The following is a 20,997-nucleotide window of genomic DNA, read 5'->3' as shown; positions in this document are numbered from 1 at the left end:
CCCACTCTCTCTTGCTTTCATCCATAAATACCCCTTGACATTTACTGCCCCCACCACCACCCCTTTTCCCCATTTCCCCCTCAAACTGTCTAAGCGTGTCAGTCTCAGCCTTGTTTGCTGACAGTGAGAGGAGACCCTCCAGTCCTCCTGCTTGCCTCCCTCCCAGTCTGTCTACTGCACATGGCAGCCCCACAGAGCGCACTAACATGCAGCCAGCTTCCTGGTTGCATTTTAACCTCTATTTATCATTGTTATCGCTGCTGTATATCTAGCACCACCTCCACCGTACTGTTAATATATTTCCACTTCAACCTTTACATCACTACTTCAACTCCACTGTTGATCTGTCACTACCTCAACTCCACTTTTGATCTGTCACTACCTCAACTCCACTGTTGATCTGTCACTACCTCAACACTAAGAGAAGAGGTACCTAAATAGGGGCCATAATTGAATTGTGACAGTGCTGTGGTAAATCTGCCATACACTACGAAGCTTGAGATGCTTTTCTGTTATTATAAACCAGTTGTCAACACAGAGAAACATTATAAAGTGTGTGATTTACAGGCTGAATTGCGTTGGTAACCAGTTTATAAAAGCAATTAGGCATCTCAAGGGTTTCTGAAATTTTCCCAATATTCCACGGCTGAGCGCTGTGTCCAGGCACTCTGTGATGTGCAGTGCCTAAGAACAGTTCTTAGTCGTGGTGTATTAGCTATAAAGCCTTTATTTCCTCAACCCTACACTCTATCTATTACTGTTACCGTGCTGTTTACCCATCACCACCTCAATGCTACTGTCTGTCTTTACTTCTGTCTAGTTTGAACAGCTGGCGTTCCTGTGGATGGAGCGGCAGAAATCGGGGGGGAACTACAGTCGCTACCGAGCCCAGACAGAGAAGCACGTGGTGCTGTGTGTCAGCTGTCTCAAGATAGACCTCCTCATGGACTTCCTCAATGAGTTCTTTGCTCACCCCAGACTGCAGGTCTCACCAAAAAAAAAACATTATTAGAGAAACGCAGATATGCTATGAATGTACTGTACAGGTGAGGTGGTATATGTGAATGACAGTGTGTGTGTGTGTGTGTATTTTCTTCTTAAGCAGCTGAGGTTATGTGATTAAATCATCATCAGTATTGTTAAAACAACATAGCTCATACACAACATTTAAGACAGTGTGTGTGTGTGTGCGTGTGTGTGTGTGTCTTAAAATGTGACCATATCTCTGAGTGGTCTGTGTGTCCCTGCCTGCCCTTCCAGTAACCCCAGTGTGTGTTTGTCCCTGTAGGACTATTATGTGGTGATCCTGTGTCCAGCAGAGATGGATGTGCAGGTGCGGAGGGTGCTCCACGTACCTCTGTGGGCCCAGAGGGTCATCTACTTGCAGGGCTCCGCTCTCAAAGACCAGGACCTGATGAGGGCCAAGTGAGTCTCGGACCTGCCCACGGGCCTCAGTCCAAGGAAAAAAAACACCATCTCGTTGGACAGGATTTAGAGTAATCAGTAATAGATTTTCCACACTGCCCTTTCTGTGTTTGTTTTGAAATCCTACATTTGATTTAATTGACTACTGTAATTTAAATGTCATAGCACTGTATGAGTCATTCTCTGGGTTTCTCATATGGAGTTGTGGCATGTTGTGTAGCTCAGAATAATTTAACACTCCATGAAGTAGAGGAAAAACATCCGGTCCATGTATAGAACAAACACCCAGTCAATAAAGTAGAGCACAAACATCCAGTCAATAAAAAAAGAGTACAAACATCCTGTCCATAAAGTCCAACAGAAAATCCAGTCCATAAAGTCGAGCACAAGCATACAGTCAATAAAAAAAGAGTACAAACATCCTGTCCATAAAGTTCAGCTGAAAATCCCATCCATAAATTAGAGCACAAACATTCTGTCCAGAGGGCACAAACATCCAGTCCACAAAATAGAGCACATACAGTGGAGCAAAAAAGTATTTAGTCAGCCACCAATTGTGCAAGTTCTCCCACTTAAAAAGATGAGAGAGGCCTGTAATTTTCATCATAGGTACAATTCAACTATGAGAGACAAAATTATTTATTTGGTAAATAAATTCCTCTTATTTATTGGTAAATTCCTCTGTAAAATAAGGATTTGGTCACCTACAAACAAGCAAGATTTCTGGCTCTCACAGACCTGTAACTTCTTCTTTAAGAGGCTCCTCTGTCCTCCACTTGTTACCTGTATTAATGTCACCTGTTTGAACTTGTTATCAGTATAAAAGACACCTGTCCACAACCTCAAACGGTCAAACTCGAAACTCCACTATGGCCAAGACCAAAGAGCTGTCAAAGGACACCAGAAACAAAATTGTAGACCTGCACCAGGCTGGGAAGACTGAACCTATAATAGGTAAGCAGCTTGGTGTGAAGAAATCAACTGTGGGAGCAATTCTAAGAAAATAGAAGACATACAAGACCACTGATAATCTCCCTCGATCCGGGGCTCCACGCCGGATCTCACCCCATACCATACCATACCATACCATCTTCTTCCGCTTATCCGGGGCCGGGTCGCGGGGGCAGCAGTCTAAGCAGGGATGCCCAGACTTCCCTCTCCCCAGACACTTCCTCTAGCTCTTCCGGGGGGACACCGAGGCGTTCCCAGGCCAGCCGGGAGACATAGTCCCTCCAGCGTGTCCTAGGTCTTCCCCGGGGTCTCCTCCCGGTGGGACGGGACCGGAACACCTTCCCAGGAAGGCGTTCCGGAGGCATCCGAAAAAGATGCCCAAGCCACCTCAGCTGACCCCTCTCGATGTGGAGGAGCAGCGGCTCTACTCTGAGCTCCTCCCGGGTGACCGAGCTTCTCACCCTATCTCTAAGGGATCGCCCGGCCACCCTGCGGAGAAAGCTCATTTCGGCCGCCTGTATCCGGGATCTTGTCCTTTCGGTCATGACCCAAAGCTCATGACCATAGGTGAGAGTAGGAACGTAGATTGACTGGTAAATCGAGAGCTTCGCCTTGCGGCTCAGCTCTTTCTTCACCACGACAGACCGATACATCGACGGCATTACTGCAGAAGCTGCACCGATCCGTCTGTCAATCTCCCGTTCCATCCTTCCCTCACTCGTGAACAAGACCCCTAGATACTTAAACTCCTCCACTTGAGGCAGGCACTCTCCACCAACCTGAAGTGGGCAAGCCACCCTTTTCCGACTGAGGACCATGGCCTCGGATTTGGAGGTACTGGATCTCACCCCATGGTGTCAAAATGATCACAAGAACGGTGAATGATCCCAGAACCACACGGGGGGACCTAGTGAATGACCTGCAGAGAGCTGGGACCAAAGTAACAAAGGCTACCATCAGTAACACACTATGCCGTCAGGGACTCAAATCCTGCAGTGCCAGACGTGTCCCCCTGCTTAAGCCAGTACATGTCCAGGCCTGTCTGAGGTTTGCTAGAGAGCATTTGGATGGTCCACAAGAGGATTGGGAGAATGTCATAGTTTTTGGTAAAAACTCAACTCGTCATGTTTGGAGGAGAAAGAACACCATACCTACTGTGAAGCAGGGGGGTGGAAACATCATGCTTTGGGGTGGTTTTTCTGCAAAGGGACCAGGATGACTGGTCCGTGTAAAGGAAAGAATGAATGGGGCCATGTATCGTGAGATTTTGAGTGAAAACCTCCTTCCATCAGCAAGGGCATTGAAGATGAAACGTGGCTGGGTCTTTCAGCATGACAATGATCCCAAACACACCGCCCGGGCAACAAAGGAGTGGCTTCGTAAGAAGCATTTCAAGGTCCTGGAGTGGCCTAGCCAGTCACCAGATTTCATCCCCATAGAAAATCTTTGGAGGGAGTTGAAAATCTGTGTTGCCCAGTGACAGCCCCAAAACATCACTGTTCTAGAGGAGATCTGCATGGAGGAATGGGCCAAAATACCAGCAACAGTGTGTGAAAACCTTGTGAAGACTTACAGAACATTTTTGACCTCTGTCATTGCCAACAAAGGGTATATAACAAAGTATTGAGATGAACTTTTGTTATTGACCAAATACTTATTTTCCACCATTTTTTACCAATACATTCATTAAAAATCCTACTATGTGATTTTCTGGAACTTTTTCCCTCATTTTGTCTCTCATAGTTGAAGTGTACCTATGATGAAAATTATAGGCCTCTCTAATTTTTTTGAGTTGGAGAACTTGCACAATTGGTGGCTGACTTGAACCTTGAACCTTGACTAAATACTTTTTTTGCCCCACTGTAAATCAGGTCTATAAATTAAAGCACAAACGTCCAGTCCATAGTGTTGTGCTCAAACATCCAGTCTATAAAGTAAAGCACCATCTTCCAGTACATAAAGTAGAACAGAAACATCCTGTCCATAACGTAGAGCCTCAAACATCCTGTCCACTGAGCACAAACATCCAGTCTATACAGTAGAGTACTAACTCTATAATAAGAAATACGACCGGATCTGACCGTCCCCATCTTACCCTCATACCAACCCCATCCTGCCCTCATCTTGCACTTGCCCTCATCTGGCCCCATCTGTTCTCTGTACTGCCCCATCCTTGGAATGCCTGTTTCACATCTGGGCAGCAGAACTAGCCCATGTGCAGAAGGTATATTTGGTTAGCTATCCAGGAGAGAGAACCCAGTTACCCAGCCACACTCATTCACCATTCGCCACACTATTTAAATAAAAACGAGAGAAATATATGCAGTGCCCTCCAGAATTATTGGACATTTCGTTAAGGATAGAACAAATGCTATGGAAAGATTGCGTTGTTGTTTACCAAGTTGATCTTATACTCAAAACATGAGAGAAATCTAAACTTTGTTTCAGGGAATATTGTTCAATGAAAGACACATTCTTAATCAACCAAAAAACGCTTTTCTCAAAAATATTTCACAATTATTGAGCCCACTGCATTTAATAATTTATAATTTTTTTGCCAAAAAAGCACTTTTATTATAATGTTTGATGGGATGGGAGAACGCAAAGCAAGGTTTATGAGAGTTTTTGTCTATTTAGTATCCTTCCATATCCTTGAGAATCTTTAGTCCTCATTTGTGGACTCAAATCTTCAACAAAAAAAACCTCTTCAACTAAAAAGTATGCAGCCCCACAGCATCACATGTATCCAACACCATAGTGAGGAGTAGGTTTATTGGGCGGGAATCTTTCTTTTTAAGTAAAACACACTTTATTTGCGGCACAGAAGCTTTATTTTTGTCACATCTGATCATAGAACCGGTTCCAAAATAAGTTCCAATGACAAAAACATTTTTCATAGCCTTTTTGCTAATTTTACTAAGGGGTCCATATGTTCTAGAGGGAACTGTTCATTGATTGGCCGGATATTCACTGCCAGTGAGATAGTGTGGGGTAGAAGACTCATACTTCTATTATCCTGCTACTTCCTTGTTCTCCCTCAATAACGTGACAACAACATCCGCCCCCTTTCTCTCTGCTCCAATCCTTTCATCCCTGTTCCTTCCTCCCTCCTCCTTCCCCTCCTCCTCCTCCTCCTCCATCTGACCTGTGTCCTGGCTTGTCCTGGCCCTGTTGCTGCTCTACGTGCTGGCTGTAGGATGGACGATGCTGAGGCCTGTTTTATCCTCAGTAACCGATTTGAGGTGGACCGCTTCGCTGCTGTACGTTCCTCAGTCTCCTAATCCTTTAACGTCTACAATACCGCCATCCATTCGCCTGTCTTCCCCACTTCTTTCCCTACTTTCTAGCTTTTTATCCTCTACCTTCTTTGTACTGAAATGTCAATGATGTTCTAACAAACAAATTGACACATTTATTTGTATTTTTCTCTGGCTTGTCATTATTTGTATTTGCCATTCTCGGCACACTATTTCACACCTCCCAGGGCAATGTGACATAGTTGCTTACATATTGTGGGAACTTTTTCAGTCTGGCTACAGGCATGTCAGTTCTGTTGAAAGCTTTGTGTATTATTTGAAGAGGATTTTTAGGGAACTAGAGAGAGGGAATTAAGGATGTGACTGTGATGGAGCTAGCTATATGCTGCTAATGATGTCTTCTCTCCCTCTTTGACTCTCTCTCTCTCTCTTCCACCTCATTCTCTCTCAACTCTCTCTTGTTTTCAACCAGGATCACCAGACCATTCTCAGAGCCTGGGCAGTAAAGGATTTTGCCCCAAACTGCCCCCTGTATGTCCAGATCCTCAAACCCGAGAACAAGTTCCATGTCAAGTTTGCAGGTCTGAGGAAGGTTACCTGTGTATGTGTGTGTGTGTGTGTGTGTGTGTGGTGAATGAGTTATATGCTTTGCCTGAGTTGTGTTCATGCATGCATGAGCATTTGTACATGCATATATGTCTCGGTTTCAGCATACTGACAACTATTCCCCATGAGTTTGTGCTCTGCTTGATTAACGTTGGTCTGAGTTGCTGTCTAATTTTCCACCTGAACGCCTCGTGTGATTTGTGAGACTGTTCACAGATGTTTTAAATGCATTCCCTGTCAGATTAGATAGTACAAAGAAGCGTTGCTTTTTTCCTTCTCTCCGGCAATGCTACAATGAACAGATTGTGCTGGCAGTGTGTCTCGGAAGAGGGATGGACACTATGTCTCCTGAGAAACAAAATTGTCAGAATGTTGCAATCAACTGGTAAGGAAGAGGAGACGAAAAGATGAGCAGGCAAAAATCTCTCTTGCATCTCTGTGTTTTTCTGTCTCTGTCTCCTTTTTATCTATTTCTCTGATTGCTCAAACTTGCAAAACAGTCACATATGACTTAACTGTAGCCATGCAAAGATTGCAGAAGTAGCTCTCTGGCTCAAGAGACAAGCTCAAAGTCAGTACTAGCTATATGCCTTCATCCCAGCTCAAATCCAGTTTGGCTGATTCTGTTACTACTACAGAGTATCTGACTACTGAACATATTTCTTATAGGCAGGTAATTGTGTTTTCGTCCTGGTTTACCATTCCATCTTAATTATAAATGGTTTTGTTATCAGTTTCAGGCCCAGTGATCTGCAGGAAAATGGGCTAGCAATAAGCATGGCGTCTCTGTTGACCTACCTGTTTATTCTGCAGCTTGTTCTGTCCCATATCAATTGTCGCGGCTGAAAAGGCTTCGGTGCTGAGGGGATTGTTGGTCTGTGCTGTAAGGGACAGTGTTGAATGTTATGGTATCAGCTTCTGAACATTTCAGGATCTCAGGCCAATGCTGGTGTTTGAGGGACACTTGCAATTATTCATTTGCATGTCTGTGATGTGATACAGTATTAGTAGCTATGCCTATGCAGTACTGTAGGCACTACATCAGACGTCTCTCTGCAAGATGAATTCCTTTCATCGTGTTTGATCCTGTTCGGCTTTTCATAGAATTCACTGCACTTAAGTGGTCTATTCCTTGAAAACGAATGTTGACTGATATCCAGTTAAGTGGTGGAATAGGAACATCTACCGTTAGAATAGGGGATGAAAGCACTATGAATAGAGTTGTAATCTAAACTGTTGGCAGAAATCTAAATGAAGGTCAATGGTTTTGCAACTGTTATTCGTTATTAACATAATTCACTTCAAAGAGCCATACATCATTGTGTGGGAGAGTAGGTTCACCTGACACAGACAATCCATTTTTATTAGGCGACTCCGTAATACTGTGTCCTCCGTTCAGTGATCAAGTAACCAGTGCGAATCAAACTGGATAACCAATCCGGGGGCAGCCGTCACACGGAGCTTTCAGTCAGACATTTCGTGGAAGGCCACTGGATCCTCTGGTTAAGTGCCAGTGTGGGTGGCATTAATGAGATGCAGTATAGACTTGATTTGATCCCTGCAAATTGTGTAACAGCTGAATAATGTCAATTAGAATAGATGATATCGGTTCAGATGCCTCTATGCAGAGAGAGAAAGAGAGCAGACAGACACTTGTGCACTCTGTGGGAAAGATAAGAGGAGGTTTAAATGATTCCTAATGGGCTTGTGGATTAAATGGGTTGCATGGAGCTAATTGATTTTCCCAGACCAAACGTTGACTAACGGTGACTCGTGTTCCTCTAGCCTGGTCAATGACTGCTCACTCACACACCGTCACACACAATGCCTGCATGCTCATTTAATCAGAGTTGCTGTTTTGGCAGACCTGCAATAATCATCCATCGCCGGGGGGATTCAACTCACGCAGAGATTCACAGATTGAACACAGACATACTGTATCTGATTCACACAGAGACACACACATTGAACACACACAGACATACTGGATCTGATTCATGCAGAGACACACACATTGAACACAGACATACTGTATCTGATTCACACAGAGACACACACATTGAACACACAGACACACTGGATCTGATTCATGCAGAGACACACACATTGAACACAGACATACTGTATCTGATTCACACAGAGACACACACATTGAACACACAGACACACTGGATCTGATTCATGCAGAGACACACACATTGAACACAGACATACTGTATCTGATTCACACAGAGACACACACATTGAACACACACAGACATACTGTATCTGATTCACACAGAGACACACACATTGAACACAGACATACTGTATCTGATTCATGCAGAGACACACACATTGAACACAGACACACTGTATCTGATTCACACAGAGACACACACATTGAACACAGACATACTGTATCTGATTCACACAGAGACACACACATTGAACACAGACACACTGTATCTGATTCATGCAGAGACACACACATTGAACACAGACACACTGTATCTGATTCACACAGAGACACACACATTGAACACACACAGACATACTGTATCTGATTCACACAGAGATACACACATTGAACACAGACACACTGTATCTGATTCACACAGAGACACACACATTGAACACAGACACACTGTATCTGATTCACGCAGAGACACACACATTGAACACACAGACACACTGTATCTGATTCACACAGAGACACACACATTGAACACAGACACACTGTATCTGATTCACACAGAGACACACACATTGAACACAGACATACTGTATCTGATTCACACAGAGACACACACATTGAACACACACAGACATACTGTATCTGATTCACACAGAGACACACACATTGAACACACACAGACATGGAATAGTTCATCTTCTGTCTCGCTAGAAATTGCACAATTATTTTGATTATTCCTAGGAAGTTAGTAGATACTAGTAAGCCTATTTAACAAAATCCTCAATGGAGTCTGGCGACTGCTGAAACTTGTAATTCCGTGGCGTAGTGGTTTATGACAGTGTCTCTCACATGGAAGGCCTACATTCGAATCTATTGAGAGCAACAACATTAATTAATAATTTCTGGTAGATTCCACGATTCTCTCATCTTTTCACTTGATGAAAAAGTTAGTTATCGTCGCCTTTATTGATAGTTATTCTATAAATGTCATTCATGAATGCCCAAAATGTTTTGCCATGAAAGAAAATATGTTCCTATGCCATGAAATTAAATAGCTTTGGCAGACTCGCTAGCAATTGCTCAATTCTTATAACTATTCTAGTAAGTTAGTAGATACCGGTAAAACTTAATACTGCTAATACGCTGTTAAAACGGCCAGTGGTAAACGCAATACATAGCTGCTATTTGTGGTAGAGGTACTTAGTAAAAAACGTTAGTAAGTTTAACTATATCAATTTCATTCATGAATGGCCAAATAAATGTTAAAACGGCCAATGGCAAAAGAGGATTTGTTCAGGATACAGACAGAGGCTATGCTGACACCTCACAGAAATACAGCTCCGTGGTGTGGTGGTTGACGACACAGCCTTTCATGTGGGTGACCTGGGTTCAAATCTCGGGATGGCAAAACTTTCTATTGCGAGCCGGCTGAACTAGGCTTGCCTGGTTTCTTGTTACTTCAATATGATCGGGCTACATCTCTACATTACACGCTAAAGGTCTGTCAGATATTCAGTCATTCCAATAAACCTTGATCTTCCAGAATCTAACTTTTTATCTGAACATAACCCAAAATCTAATGACGCTTAAGCCTGTTCTGTTATGTGTTTTATTCATGTTTTTAATTGCTTCAAAACATTCTTGAAAAATAAATGGCAATTACTCGAAAAGGGTATTGACATTGTTGTATATAAAAATTAAGATATCCGTAGCTTTTCGTGCGTAAACTAAATCAGCAGTATTCTGATGATTTTCTCCACAACCAACATTTGCAAGCGTGAACACCTGCATGAAAATAAGATTTACCTGCGCGAATGTAATCTGCGATTATTATGGCCACCAGTGATGGATTTTCAAAACGCAAATGAAAGAAATAAACAGTGATTATAAACCTGCACTCTTAGCTTAAAGTAAATGACGTCAGCAGCCAATGATGACCAATTAACACATTTTTCAGAGACGCAAAGCAAGTAGAATAACATGGCCTACCTGTATGGACGGAGTTGATGTGGCCACGTCAAATGCAAATAGTCATCCTTTGTGCTTCCCAACACACCTTTTGTCCTCAAATGTCTTCAAGATAATGTTTTATCTTGAAGGCAGCGCCATGTTACAGCTACAGTGGATATAAAAACTCTACACACCCCTGTTAAAATGCCAGGTTTTTGTGATGTAAAAAAAATAGGTCACATCAAAGGTTGAAAAAGTTCTGACATGATTTATCTTTGTTTCATTCTTTTACATCACAAGAACCTGGCATTTTAACAGGGGTGTGTAGACTTTTTATATCCATTGTATCTAACAAATCCCTAATCTATTAAACAATTCCTGTAAAAGTTATTCGGTGCATTTGACAAATAAACCTTGAAACTTGAAAAATATATAACACCTGGTAGGCCTAGTACCTATCATTGTTCTGAGAATTATGCGTTGAGTAGATAACTAAATAAAATTGTATATGACTCGGCTAATATTATCAAAGATATATTTTGTTTTTACAAGCCATCCAACCAACCAAAAACAGATACATTTACAGTGGGTATAGGAAAGAATTTAAAATAATCAAATTTTGTTGCTTTGCAGCCTGAAATGAAGACAGACAGTTTTTATTTCATTCAACTGTATTTACTCAGTGCAACTTATAACATCCAAGTGAAAGATATAACACCAACATGTCAGAACAAAATAAACAAATAAAAAAACAAAATCACTGAGTTGGAAAAAGGATCACCCCCTTGTGTCAGTATTTTGTTGAACCACCTTTTGCTTTAATTACAGCCTTTAGTCTGTTGGGATATGTCTCTACTAACTTTGCACTTCTAGACATTGTAATATTTGACCACTCTACTTTGCAGAACTGCTCAAGTTCAGTTAAATTTGATGGTGACCGTGCAGTTGCACTGCCAAGGACTGAAATGCTTCAGGAAAAGCTTGTTTCATGCTGAGCTAATGACCACAGCTGATCACAGTTGAAAGTCAATTGGCTTTGTGTACTATTGAGAAGGTGATTAACTACACTTGGTTGGGTTTACAAGTAATTTTTAGGAGGGGGGTGATTCTTTTTCCAACTCAGTGATTCTGTTTTTTTATTTGTATTTTTTTTCTGACAAGTTGGTATTATATCTTTCACTTGTTATAAGTTGTAAATACGGCTGAATAAAACAAAAATAGTTTTTGTCCATTTTCATTTCAGGCTGCAAAGCAACAAAATGTGATTATTTTAAAGGGGGGTGATTCTTTTCTATACCCCCTGTAAACTTGCTGTCACTAATCTGGTTATGCGCATCCACATTTGCAATTAATATTTTGGTTAAAATAACAATGTTTTTATAACATTAAATAAAAAATCAAAACTCATAATTATTTCACGCACCTATTATTTTTCAATTGACGTAATCCAAAAGTAATTATACATTTTTTCTAAAGTATATGTAATTACAATATTTATGTTGGTAACGTAATGGATTACATTTACTCTTTTTTTTTGTAATCCGTTACACCCCAGCTCTGGATATACTTTATTTGATTCACGCAGAGACTTCACGCAGACACACACACACACAGACATACTGGGTCTGACTCACACAGAGACACACAAACAAATGCAGTACACACAATGGCCGAAATTTGTTTACTGGAGGACACAGAAATGGAATGCTGTGTTGAGGAGTAAAAATAAGCCTTCCCGCTCGGTCATTTAATTGTATGAATGGACTTGAGACCAGAATGACAGAGGGATGCATGAATGCTGATCCAAAGCTACTGGAACAAAGTGCTAGTTGATGATGTGTCTTTGTGTATGTCTGTGTAGACCCTTGTTTCTTAATAAGTATGGTCTTGGGGAAAATAATGTGTGGCCTCATGCTTCTTTCATAGATTGTCTTCACATAAAGAATGCTTTGTTTGTTTTTCTTTCTGATTTAATCCTGATTGCGCTTCTATTCACGTTGATGTGTACAAGCTGCTTCAGTGAAATTGTGTGATAATGTCTGCTGTTTATTTTGTGGAGACTTTTTATGCAAAGCAATTTACATTCATAGGTGTAAGCTTTCTTTTGGTTAGCCTGGGCATTGAGCCCACCATCCTGGCATTGCAAGCACCATGCTGTAATAATGTTTTCTACAAATGGAAAACAAGGCTAGCAGGATACTGATGAAGGCCATAAAGGCTGCTTGACGCAAACCGAAACATAAATCTGCATCCCTTTGCTTTTAAAGTTTAACAACTGCTAATCTCATTTGCAGACACTTCTGCCCAGATACACAGAAAGTGTGATGGAACACTTCGTTAGGCCTTCATTAGCCGATAAAAAAGCAGTGAAGAAATCCTGTGGCATTAGGCATTCTACCAACCAATCATCAACCGCAACAAGTTAGCCCACTTGAATTGTGCACTCAGGCACCAATGGCTAAGATCTATCACTTGCTGTGGAACAGCTGAACTCTCTCGCTAGCACTGACTGGCTGCATAACAAGACAGTTCTAGCTTCATTAAAAGTTGTTCATTATGATAAAAATGTGTTGTAGGCTAATAGCTGGTAGTATGCTGTGGCTGGCTCAGGCCAGATTGGATATAACAGAGTTGTTTATTTATATGATGAAAAGTCAGAAATGCCACTCCATTTCATTTGGTGCCACACTTTGAAGGATTTTTGTTTACTAAATTCAAAAGATTTGGAATACTTTATACAACAGTAGTATGATATGGTTCCACTCTAACGGCCAACATTGAATGAGTCCAACTACTAACGTTTCTGTCCACAATCCCAATACAAAGCACAGCTGACCAAAATCCTATTAGTACTGAACACTACCCACATAATGTAATCAACAATTACACAGCAGGGAAAATGGCATCTCCGTGAGCCTCATTCAGTAGGCCATAAAACACTAATAGCTCTGTTGGTTTTTCCTCATAAAAAGATGACAAAAGCAGAAGAACAAAGGAGAAAGGCTCAGCGTTGGTAGGAGTGATGTGTGCTATCTGTGTTTGTTCAGTTGGGTTCTATTTGCTTCCAGGCCTGTGTGTGAGTGTGACAGTGTGAAAGGTCCCTTAATAAGACATGGCACTACAGGAGTGTTGCAAGGTTTCCACAACCCCACCAAAATACAGCGCAAAAAACAACTCCAAAACAACCCAAAATAGACACCAAAGGTGTAAAAACTGACAGCGGCCTGAGGAGGTGAAGAGAATCTGACGGGGGATCGGTTGTCCATTTGATAAATTCATGTTTATTTATTTATGCTATAATTACTTTTCTGTTTTGTTGTAACATGATTTAGCAGGCGTAAAAGAAACACCTGAGCAGAGCTTCCAGTAGACAGAAGCATCTGGTTTTCAAGCTTCGCCTCTGGATCCTCTCTTATTTCTTGAAACCAGATGGTCTTGGTTTCTGCCAGCGTGTTGGAAAGTGCTCTTGAGTTATAATAATAAAAATAATAATAAGGTGCCAGATTGAATAATCATGTACAGTGTATTCACCCAAAGGAGACAACTTGATGGAGCCAGGGAGAGTCTGGGATGGTTTTGTTGAGATTAATTAACATTTATTAATTCCATCAGAGTTAATTAATGTTCATCTTAACTGTTGTGTTTACTGGCCTGACTTAATGAAGGAAGGGAGACCCTAAGATGGATTTGTTGAGATGAATAAAGATGTTTTAATTCAATTAGTGTTCATCTTAAAGATGCATTCTGGGTCCTTTTTTTAACTTACCCATTTCAGGCTGGATGTCAAACCTTTTTAAATCTCCCATTTCAGGCTGGATGTCAAACCTTTTTTAAACCTCCCATTTCAGGCTAGAAGTTGAAGCTCTATAGTACCTCAGTTAGGCACAAAATGATACGTTTGAAAGTGACTGGTTTTGATGACACTGAGCATAAATACATTATATCGTACACAAATTCTCTGGGTCTTTTTTTGGCTCAACAGCTCTTTCAACCATTGGACAAAATTACAGACTACATATTTAACCCCTAAACTAGGACTTGACTTTATATCCGCCTTTGATTGATTCCTAAAGCATTTAAGATTTACCTGTGCTCATTAAAAAAAGAGAACTAGAGGATGGTAGAAATATTTCCAAGACGGACGCGTGCTTGTTCACTTACACACTAACACTCAGAGGGACACACGCTAACACACTCAAACACTCAGAGAGACACACGCTAACACACTCAAACACTCAGAGAGACACATGCTAACACACACAAACACTCAGAGGGACACATGCTAACACACTCAAACACTCAGAGAGACACATGCTAACACACTCAAACACTCAGAGAGACACATGCTAACACACTCAAACACTCAGAGAGACACATGCTAACACACTCAAACACTCAGAGACACATGCTAACACACACAAACACTCAGAGAGACACATGCTAACACACTCAAACACTCAGAGACACATGCTAACACACTCAAACACTCAAAGGGACATACTCTTACACACTCAAACATACAGTACACAGGCCCAACATACAGTATACAGAAACACAGTATGCAATAGACACAGACACAACGTTCAGTACACGCTGACACAACGTTCAGTACATGCTGACACAACGTTCAGTACACGCACACAACATACTGTACACACAGACAAAACATACAGTACACACAACATACAGTACACACATCATACAATAGACAGAGACACAACCTACAATAGATAGAGACAAAAAATACAGTACACACAGGGCACAACATACAGTAGACAGAAACACAACATACAGTACACACAGACACAACATACAGTAGACAGAGACACAACATACAGTTCACACAGACACAACATACAGTACACACAGACACAACATACAGTAGACAGAGACACAACATACAGTACACACAGACACAACATACAGTTCACACAGACACAACATACAGTACACACAGACACAACATACAGTAGACAGAGACACAACATACAGTTCACACAGACACAACATACAGTACACACAGACACAACATACAGTACACACAGACACAACATACAGTACACACAGACACAACATACAGTAGACAGAGACACAACATACAGTAGACAGAGACACAACATACAGTACACACAGACACAACATACAGTACACACAGACACAACATACAGTACACACAGACACAACATACTGATCCTACAAAACATAGTGTATACTTCAGTCATCAAGGGCATGAGGGGCTTCCTGGATCATTTCATACTGATTGAGGCTAGGAGGCTAGGAGTCTGTCTGTCTGTCTGTGAATCATCTATAGACCAATATAATGACTTGTACTGCGGTGTCTCTGTCTGTCTGTGAAGACATCTACAGACCACTATAATGACTTATACTGTTGTGTCTCTGTCTGTCTGTGAAGCATCTACAGACCATTATAATGACCTGTACCACTCTATCTCTGCCTGTCTACAGACCATGTGGTGTGTGAAGAGGAGTTTAAGTTTGCCATGCTGGCCCTGAACTGTGTGTGTCCTGCAACCTCCACCCTTATCACCTTATTGATCCACTCTTCAAGAGGACAGTGAGTGCACACCCACTTGCATGGTTCTGCATGGTCGCTTCCCAAATGATTCAGCAGAAAAGTCCGAATAAAAAAAATATAATAGAAAATAAAAGAAAACAATACTGGTTGCTTTTCTTTAACAGTTTTTTTTTTCATTTCAAAATATTTTTTGGTCTCAAAAGGGTGGAACAAAAGATTATAAAATGCCTCTCCACAGCAGGTATGAGATGGTTGAAGATCTCAACATGCTTCCTCCAGACATATCTCGCCAAGCCATTCAGATTCCTGTCACACTGCTCACTGATCCCGCTTTCCCCAACTACACATCCACTCTTGAGTGTGCAGAGACCTGACCTTTACAGGAACACTCGCTAAATTACTATGTGACAAGGCAGTGTCATTGATAGCGTTGCCACGAGAAACCCCTAACAACATTCCAAAATTCACTTTTACTTTGCGTCCACCACGAGGCGTACGCGTAGTCTGTTGGTCGGTGAGACATGCGTCTTCATCAAGGCTGATGTGCTCCATTGCCACCACTCCATTTGATATCTGTTTAATACAACCACATGCTCAACCATCAAAATCTCTCATGGCCATGCTCTCTACGCACAGTAACCAAGCTCTCAAAGAATTAAAAAAGAATCCAATGGCCACAATTGGAGAGTTACTGAACTTGGTTGCATCTTCAAGTTTCCAAATGTACAATTTGACACTAGGCCCATAACCTATTTTGCCAGAAATAAGTCGTCACTGACAGCAACCAACAAATGTAAGCCTGAAGTTGAAATAGTATTGGCACTGGGTTGGCAGTGGGTTTAGCTTTGAAGAATGTATGTTCTGAAAATATACACTTAGGTCTCGAAATATTTGGACACTGTTTTGTTATTTTGGCTTGAAGGAAAATGACCCAGATGGACAATGACCCAAAACACTGCGAAAGCAACCCAGGAGTCATTTAAGGTTAAGAAGTGGAATATTCTGCAATGCCCGAATCAATCACCTGATCTCAACCCGATCTAGCATGCATTTCACTTGCTGAAGACCAAACTTTAGGCAGATGGATCCATGAACAAACAACAACTGAAGACAGCCGCAGTAAAGGCCTGGCAAACATCACAAAGGAGGAAACCCAGTGTCTGGTGATGTCCATGCGTTCCAGACTTCAAGCAGTCATTGCTTACAAAGGACTCTTGACAAAGTATTAAAAAATGAACATTTTATTTATGATTATGTTAATTTGTCCAATTTCATTTGAGCCCCTGAAATAAGGGGACCTCAACCCCATCCCTAGGACGACACAGATCCCTGGAATAGCTTTCTAACATTCTTTGATCCTGGCATGCCGTGTTTATGATTTAGCTTATCCTAGTCTGTATTATTGCTATATTTTCTGCTCTATTTTTACTTTATGTATGTCTTAATTCGTACTATGTAGATGTCGTGTGTGATGTCACAAGAATTTCATTGGGCAGGATGACGCTGTGTTATTCGATAAATACATTTTGAACTTCTGGATTTCCTTTGGATCAACTTCTACATTTTCACAACTTGACCACGCTGTTTGCCTGCTCCCAGGGTTTTTTCTCAGTCTCTAGACTTGAAACCCGTTTTTTATTGAAGATGTCAGTCCATTAGTGCAGACTGAAGGATCTAGAAAGATCTAAGATCCCTTCCAAGATCTCTTATCTGATAATACATTCTAGTTAAAGGCTTGTGGCGCACAAAGTACTGAAGGCACAGGTGCCAATCATTTTGACGTTTAATTTTCATGAATTGAGACGTGTCATTTTGGCTGATTCCCTTCAATTATTAATGAAGTACAATAATTTCCATATGTTAAAACATTACAGTGTAGCTCATAACTTATGTTTATATAATACCGCCTTGTTTATCAAGAGTGCAGTCGGTTAAGAGGTGTATGTAAACGCATGCATATAAACCAGCATGTACATGCAGGCACACACATACACACACATCCTTCCATGGCAATAGGTGCTAGATAACACTGTCAGTAAAGAATGGCCTTTGGCTTGACAATTGAATTGTGCACAGCAGGTTAATCATGGCCTAAAGGTAAATCTGACACAGCCCACTTTCCTTTCAGAACAGCATCTCCAGAGGCCTTCAGGCCACGTGCAGGAGGCTTCCAGACCCTCAACAGGTCAGTGTATGTCTGTCCTCCTAAACCCACGGCCAGTCCTCACCCCAACCTCCTGTACACACTGCAACTCCCCACCCTGACCTCCTAAACACACTAACAGTTCTGCATCCCAACCTCCTAAACCCACAGCTTTGTCCCTCCTGCTAAGGTAGTACACTTCCTCCCCAGTTACTTTACACACGGGTGTTTGGAGGGCACTAGATAGCTAGTGGTCACCTCAGTCATCTGAAAACAAGCACACTAACATGGGCATCCATTCTAGCCGTGTGGATACACAAACCCTAAAGCTATAGGGACATCATCAAACCCTAAAGCTATAAGGACATCATCAAACCCTAAAGCTATAGGGACATCTTCATGTCATCTTTTTTTTACTTGAATTTTAGCAGGCAGGTCAGTTAAGAACAACATCTCATTTCCATTGACGACTTGGCAGGAAGCACAAGGCCTCCTGATGGTCACACTGCCCTGTCCATCCTTCCATGTTTCACCTCCACCCACTCAAGGCCTCCTGATGGTCACACTGCCCTGTCCATCCTTCCATGTTTCACCTCCACCCACTCAAGGCCTCCTGATGGTCACACTGCCCTGTCCATCCTTCCATGTTTCACCTCCACCCACTCAAGGCCTCCTGATGGTCACACTGCCCTGTCCATCCTTCCATGTTTCACCTCCACCCACTCAAGGCCTCCTGATGGTCACACTGCCCTGTCCATCCTTCCATGTTTCACCTCCACCCACTCAAGGCCTCCTGATGGTCACACTGCCCTGTCCATCCTTCCATGTTTCACCTCCACCCACTCAAGGCCTCCTGATGGTCACACTGCCCTGTCCATCCTTCCATGTTTCACCTCCACCCACTCAAGGCCTCCTGATGGTCACACTGCCCTGTCCATCCTTCCATGTTTCACCTCCACCCACTCAAGGCCTCCTGATGGTCACACTGCCCTGTCCATCCTTCCATGTTTCACCTCCACCCACTTAAGGCCTCCTGATGGTCACACTGCCCTGTCCATCCTTCCATGTTTCACCTCCACCCACTTAAGGCCTCCTGATGGTCACACTGCCCTGTCCATCCTTCCATGTTTCACCTCCACCCACTTAAGGCCTCCTGATGGTCACACTGCCCAATCCATCCTTCCATGTTTCACCTCCACCCACTTAAGGCCTCCTGATGGTCACACTGCCCTGTCCATCCTTCCATGTTTCACCTCCACCCACTTAAGGCCTCCTGATGGTCACACTGCCCAATCCATCCTTCCATGTTTCACCTCCACCCACTCAAGGCCTCCTGATGGTCACACTGCCCTGTCCATCCTTCCATGTTTCACCTCCACCCACTCAAGGCCTCCTGATGGTCAAACTGCACAATCCATCCTTCCATTTTTCACCTCCACCCACTCAAGGCCTCCTGATGGTCACACTGCCCTGTCCATCCTTCCATGTTTCACCTCCACCCACTTAAGGCCTCCTGATGGTCACACTGCCCTGTCCATCCTTCCATGTTTCACCTCCACCCACTTAAGGCCTCCTGATGGTCACACTGCCCAATCCATCCTTCCATTTTTCACCTCCACCCACTCAAGGCCTCCTGATGGTCACACTGCCCAATCCATCCTTCTATTTTTCACCTCCACCCACTCAAGGCCTCCTGATGGTCAAACTGCACAATCCATCCTTCCATTTTTCACCTCCACCCACTCAAGGCCTTCTGATGGTCACACTGCCCTGTCCATCCTTCCATGTTTCACCTCCACCCACTTAAGGTCTCCTGATGGTCACACTGCCCAATCCATCCTTCCATTTTTCGCCTCCACCCACTCAAGGCCTCCTGATGGTCACACTGCCCAATCCATCCTTCCATTTTTCACCTCCACCCACTCAAGGCCTCCTGATGGTCACACTGCCCAATCCATCCTTCCATTTTTCACCTCCACCCACTCAAGGCCTCCTGATGGTCAAACTGCACAATCCATCCTTCCATTTTTCACCTCCACCCACTCAAGGCCTTCTGATGGTCACACTGCCCTGTCCATCCTTCCATGTTTCACCTCCACCCACTTAAGGCCTCCTGATGGTCACACTGCCCAATCCATCCTTCCATTTTTCGCCTCCACCCACTCAAGGCCTCCTGATGGTCACACTGCCCTGTCCATCCTTCCATGTTTCACCTCCACCCACTTAAGGCCTCCTGATGGTCACACTGCCCAATCCATCCTTCCATTTTTCACCTCCACCCACTCAAGGCCTCCTGATGGTCACACTGCCCAATCCATCCTTCCATTTTTCACCTCCACCCACTCAAGGCCTCCTGATGGTCACACTACCCAATCCATCCTTCCATGTTTCACCTCCACCCACTCAAGGCCTCCTGATGGTCACACTGCCCAATCCATCCTTCCATGTTTCACCTCCACCCACTCAAGGCCTCCTGATGGTCACACTGCCCAATCCATCCTTCCATTTTTCGCCTCCACCCACTCAAGGCCTCCTTTCTAAAGGCTGTCAGTGAACACTTACTCACTGTGGTTTCCTGCTGTATCCCTCCGATAGTAACTCTGTGTTTGTGTGTGTGCTGATTGAGTTATTGATTGGTTTCTGACAGCATAAAGCGTTAACACATATTTTGAGATGACGTGTCTTTGAAGTGATGACTGTGCTGACTGGTCAAATATCTAAAAGGTCAGCTCATGTCCCACCATGACTAATCAATCCCCTGAAATCTGTCTCAGGGAGGGCGGGGCCTGCTCAGCAGACCAGTGGCAGCGAACCTATCGCCGCTGCTCAGCCAATGAGGTGCATCACATTCGTCTGGAGGAGAGCAAGTTCTTTGGCGAGTACCAGGGGAAGAGCTTCACCTTTGCTTCCTTCCACGCACATAAGAAGTGAGTGGAAAGGCAAGATGCACACA

At 42.9% G+C, this 20,997-nt stretch overlaps 1 protein-coding gene across 3 annotated transcripts in view; it reads left to right on the top strand.

Annotated features, from left to right (window-relative positions):
• LOC105013096 (potassium channel subfamily T member 2) overlaps window positions 1-20,997 on the top strand; it is a 73,866-nt gene that overhangs the window by 39,501 nt on the left and 13,368 nt on the right. For all 3 annotated transcript variants that reach the window (XM_020050607.2, XM_020050606.2, XM_020050605.2), the window contains exons 11-17: window positions 821-985; window positions 1,289-1,425; window positions 5,573-5,636; window positions 6,106-6,214; window positions 15,832-15,940; window positions 18,030-18,086; window positions 20,819-20,971. In XM_020050607.2, coding sequence (XP_019906166.1) covers window positions 821-985; window positions 1,289-1,425; window positions 5,573-5,636; window positions 6,106-6,214; window positions 15,832-15,940; window positions 18,030-18,086; window positions 20,819-20,971 — 794 coding nt within the window. The remainder of the gene's footprint in view (window positions 1-820; window positions 986-1,288; window positions 1,426-5,572; window positions 5,637-6,105; window positions 6,215-15,831; window positions 15,941-18,029; window positions 18,087-20,818; window positions 20,972-20,997) is intronic.

This window comes from Esox lucius, chromosome 11, assembly GCF_011004845.1.
Source record: "Esox lucius isolate fEsoLuc1 chromosome 11, fEsoLuc1.pri, whole genome shotgun sequence".
Lineage (NCBI taxonomy): Eukaryota > Metazoa > Chordata > Actinopteri > Esociformes > Esocidae > Esox > Esox lucius.
This window is presented reverse-complemented; position numbering and strand designations above follow the sequence as displayed.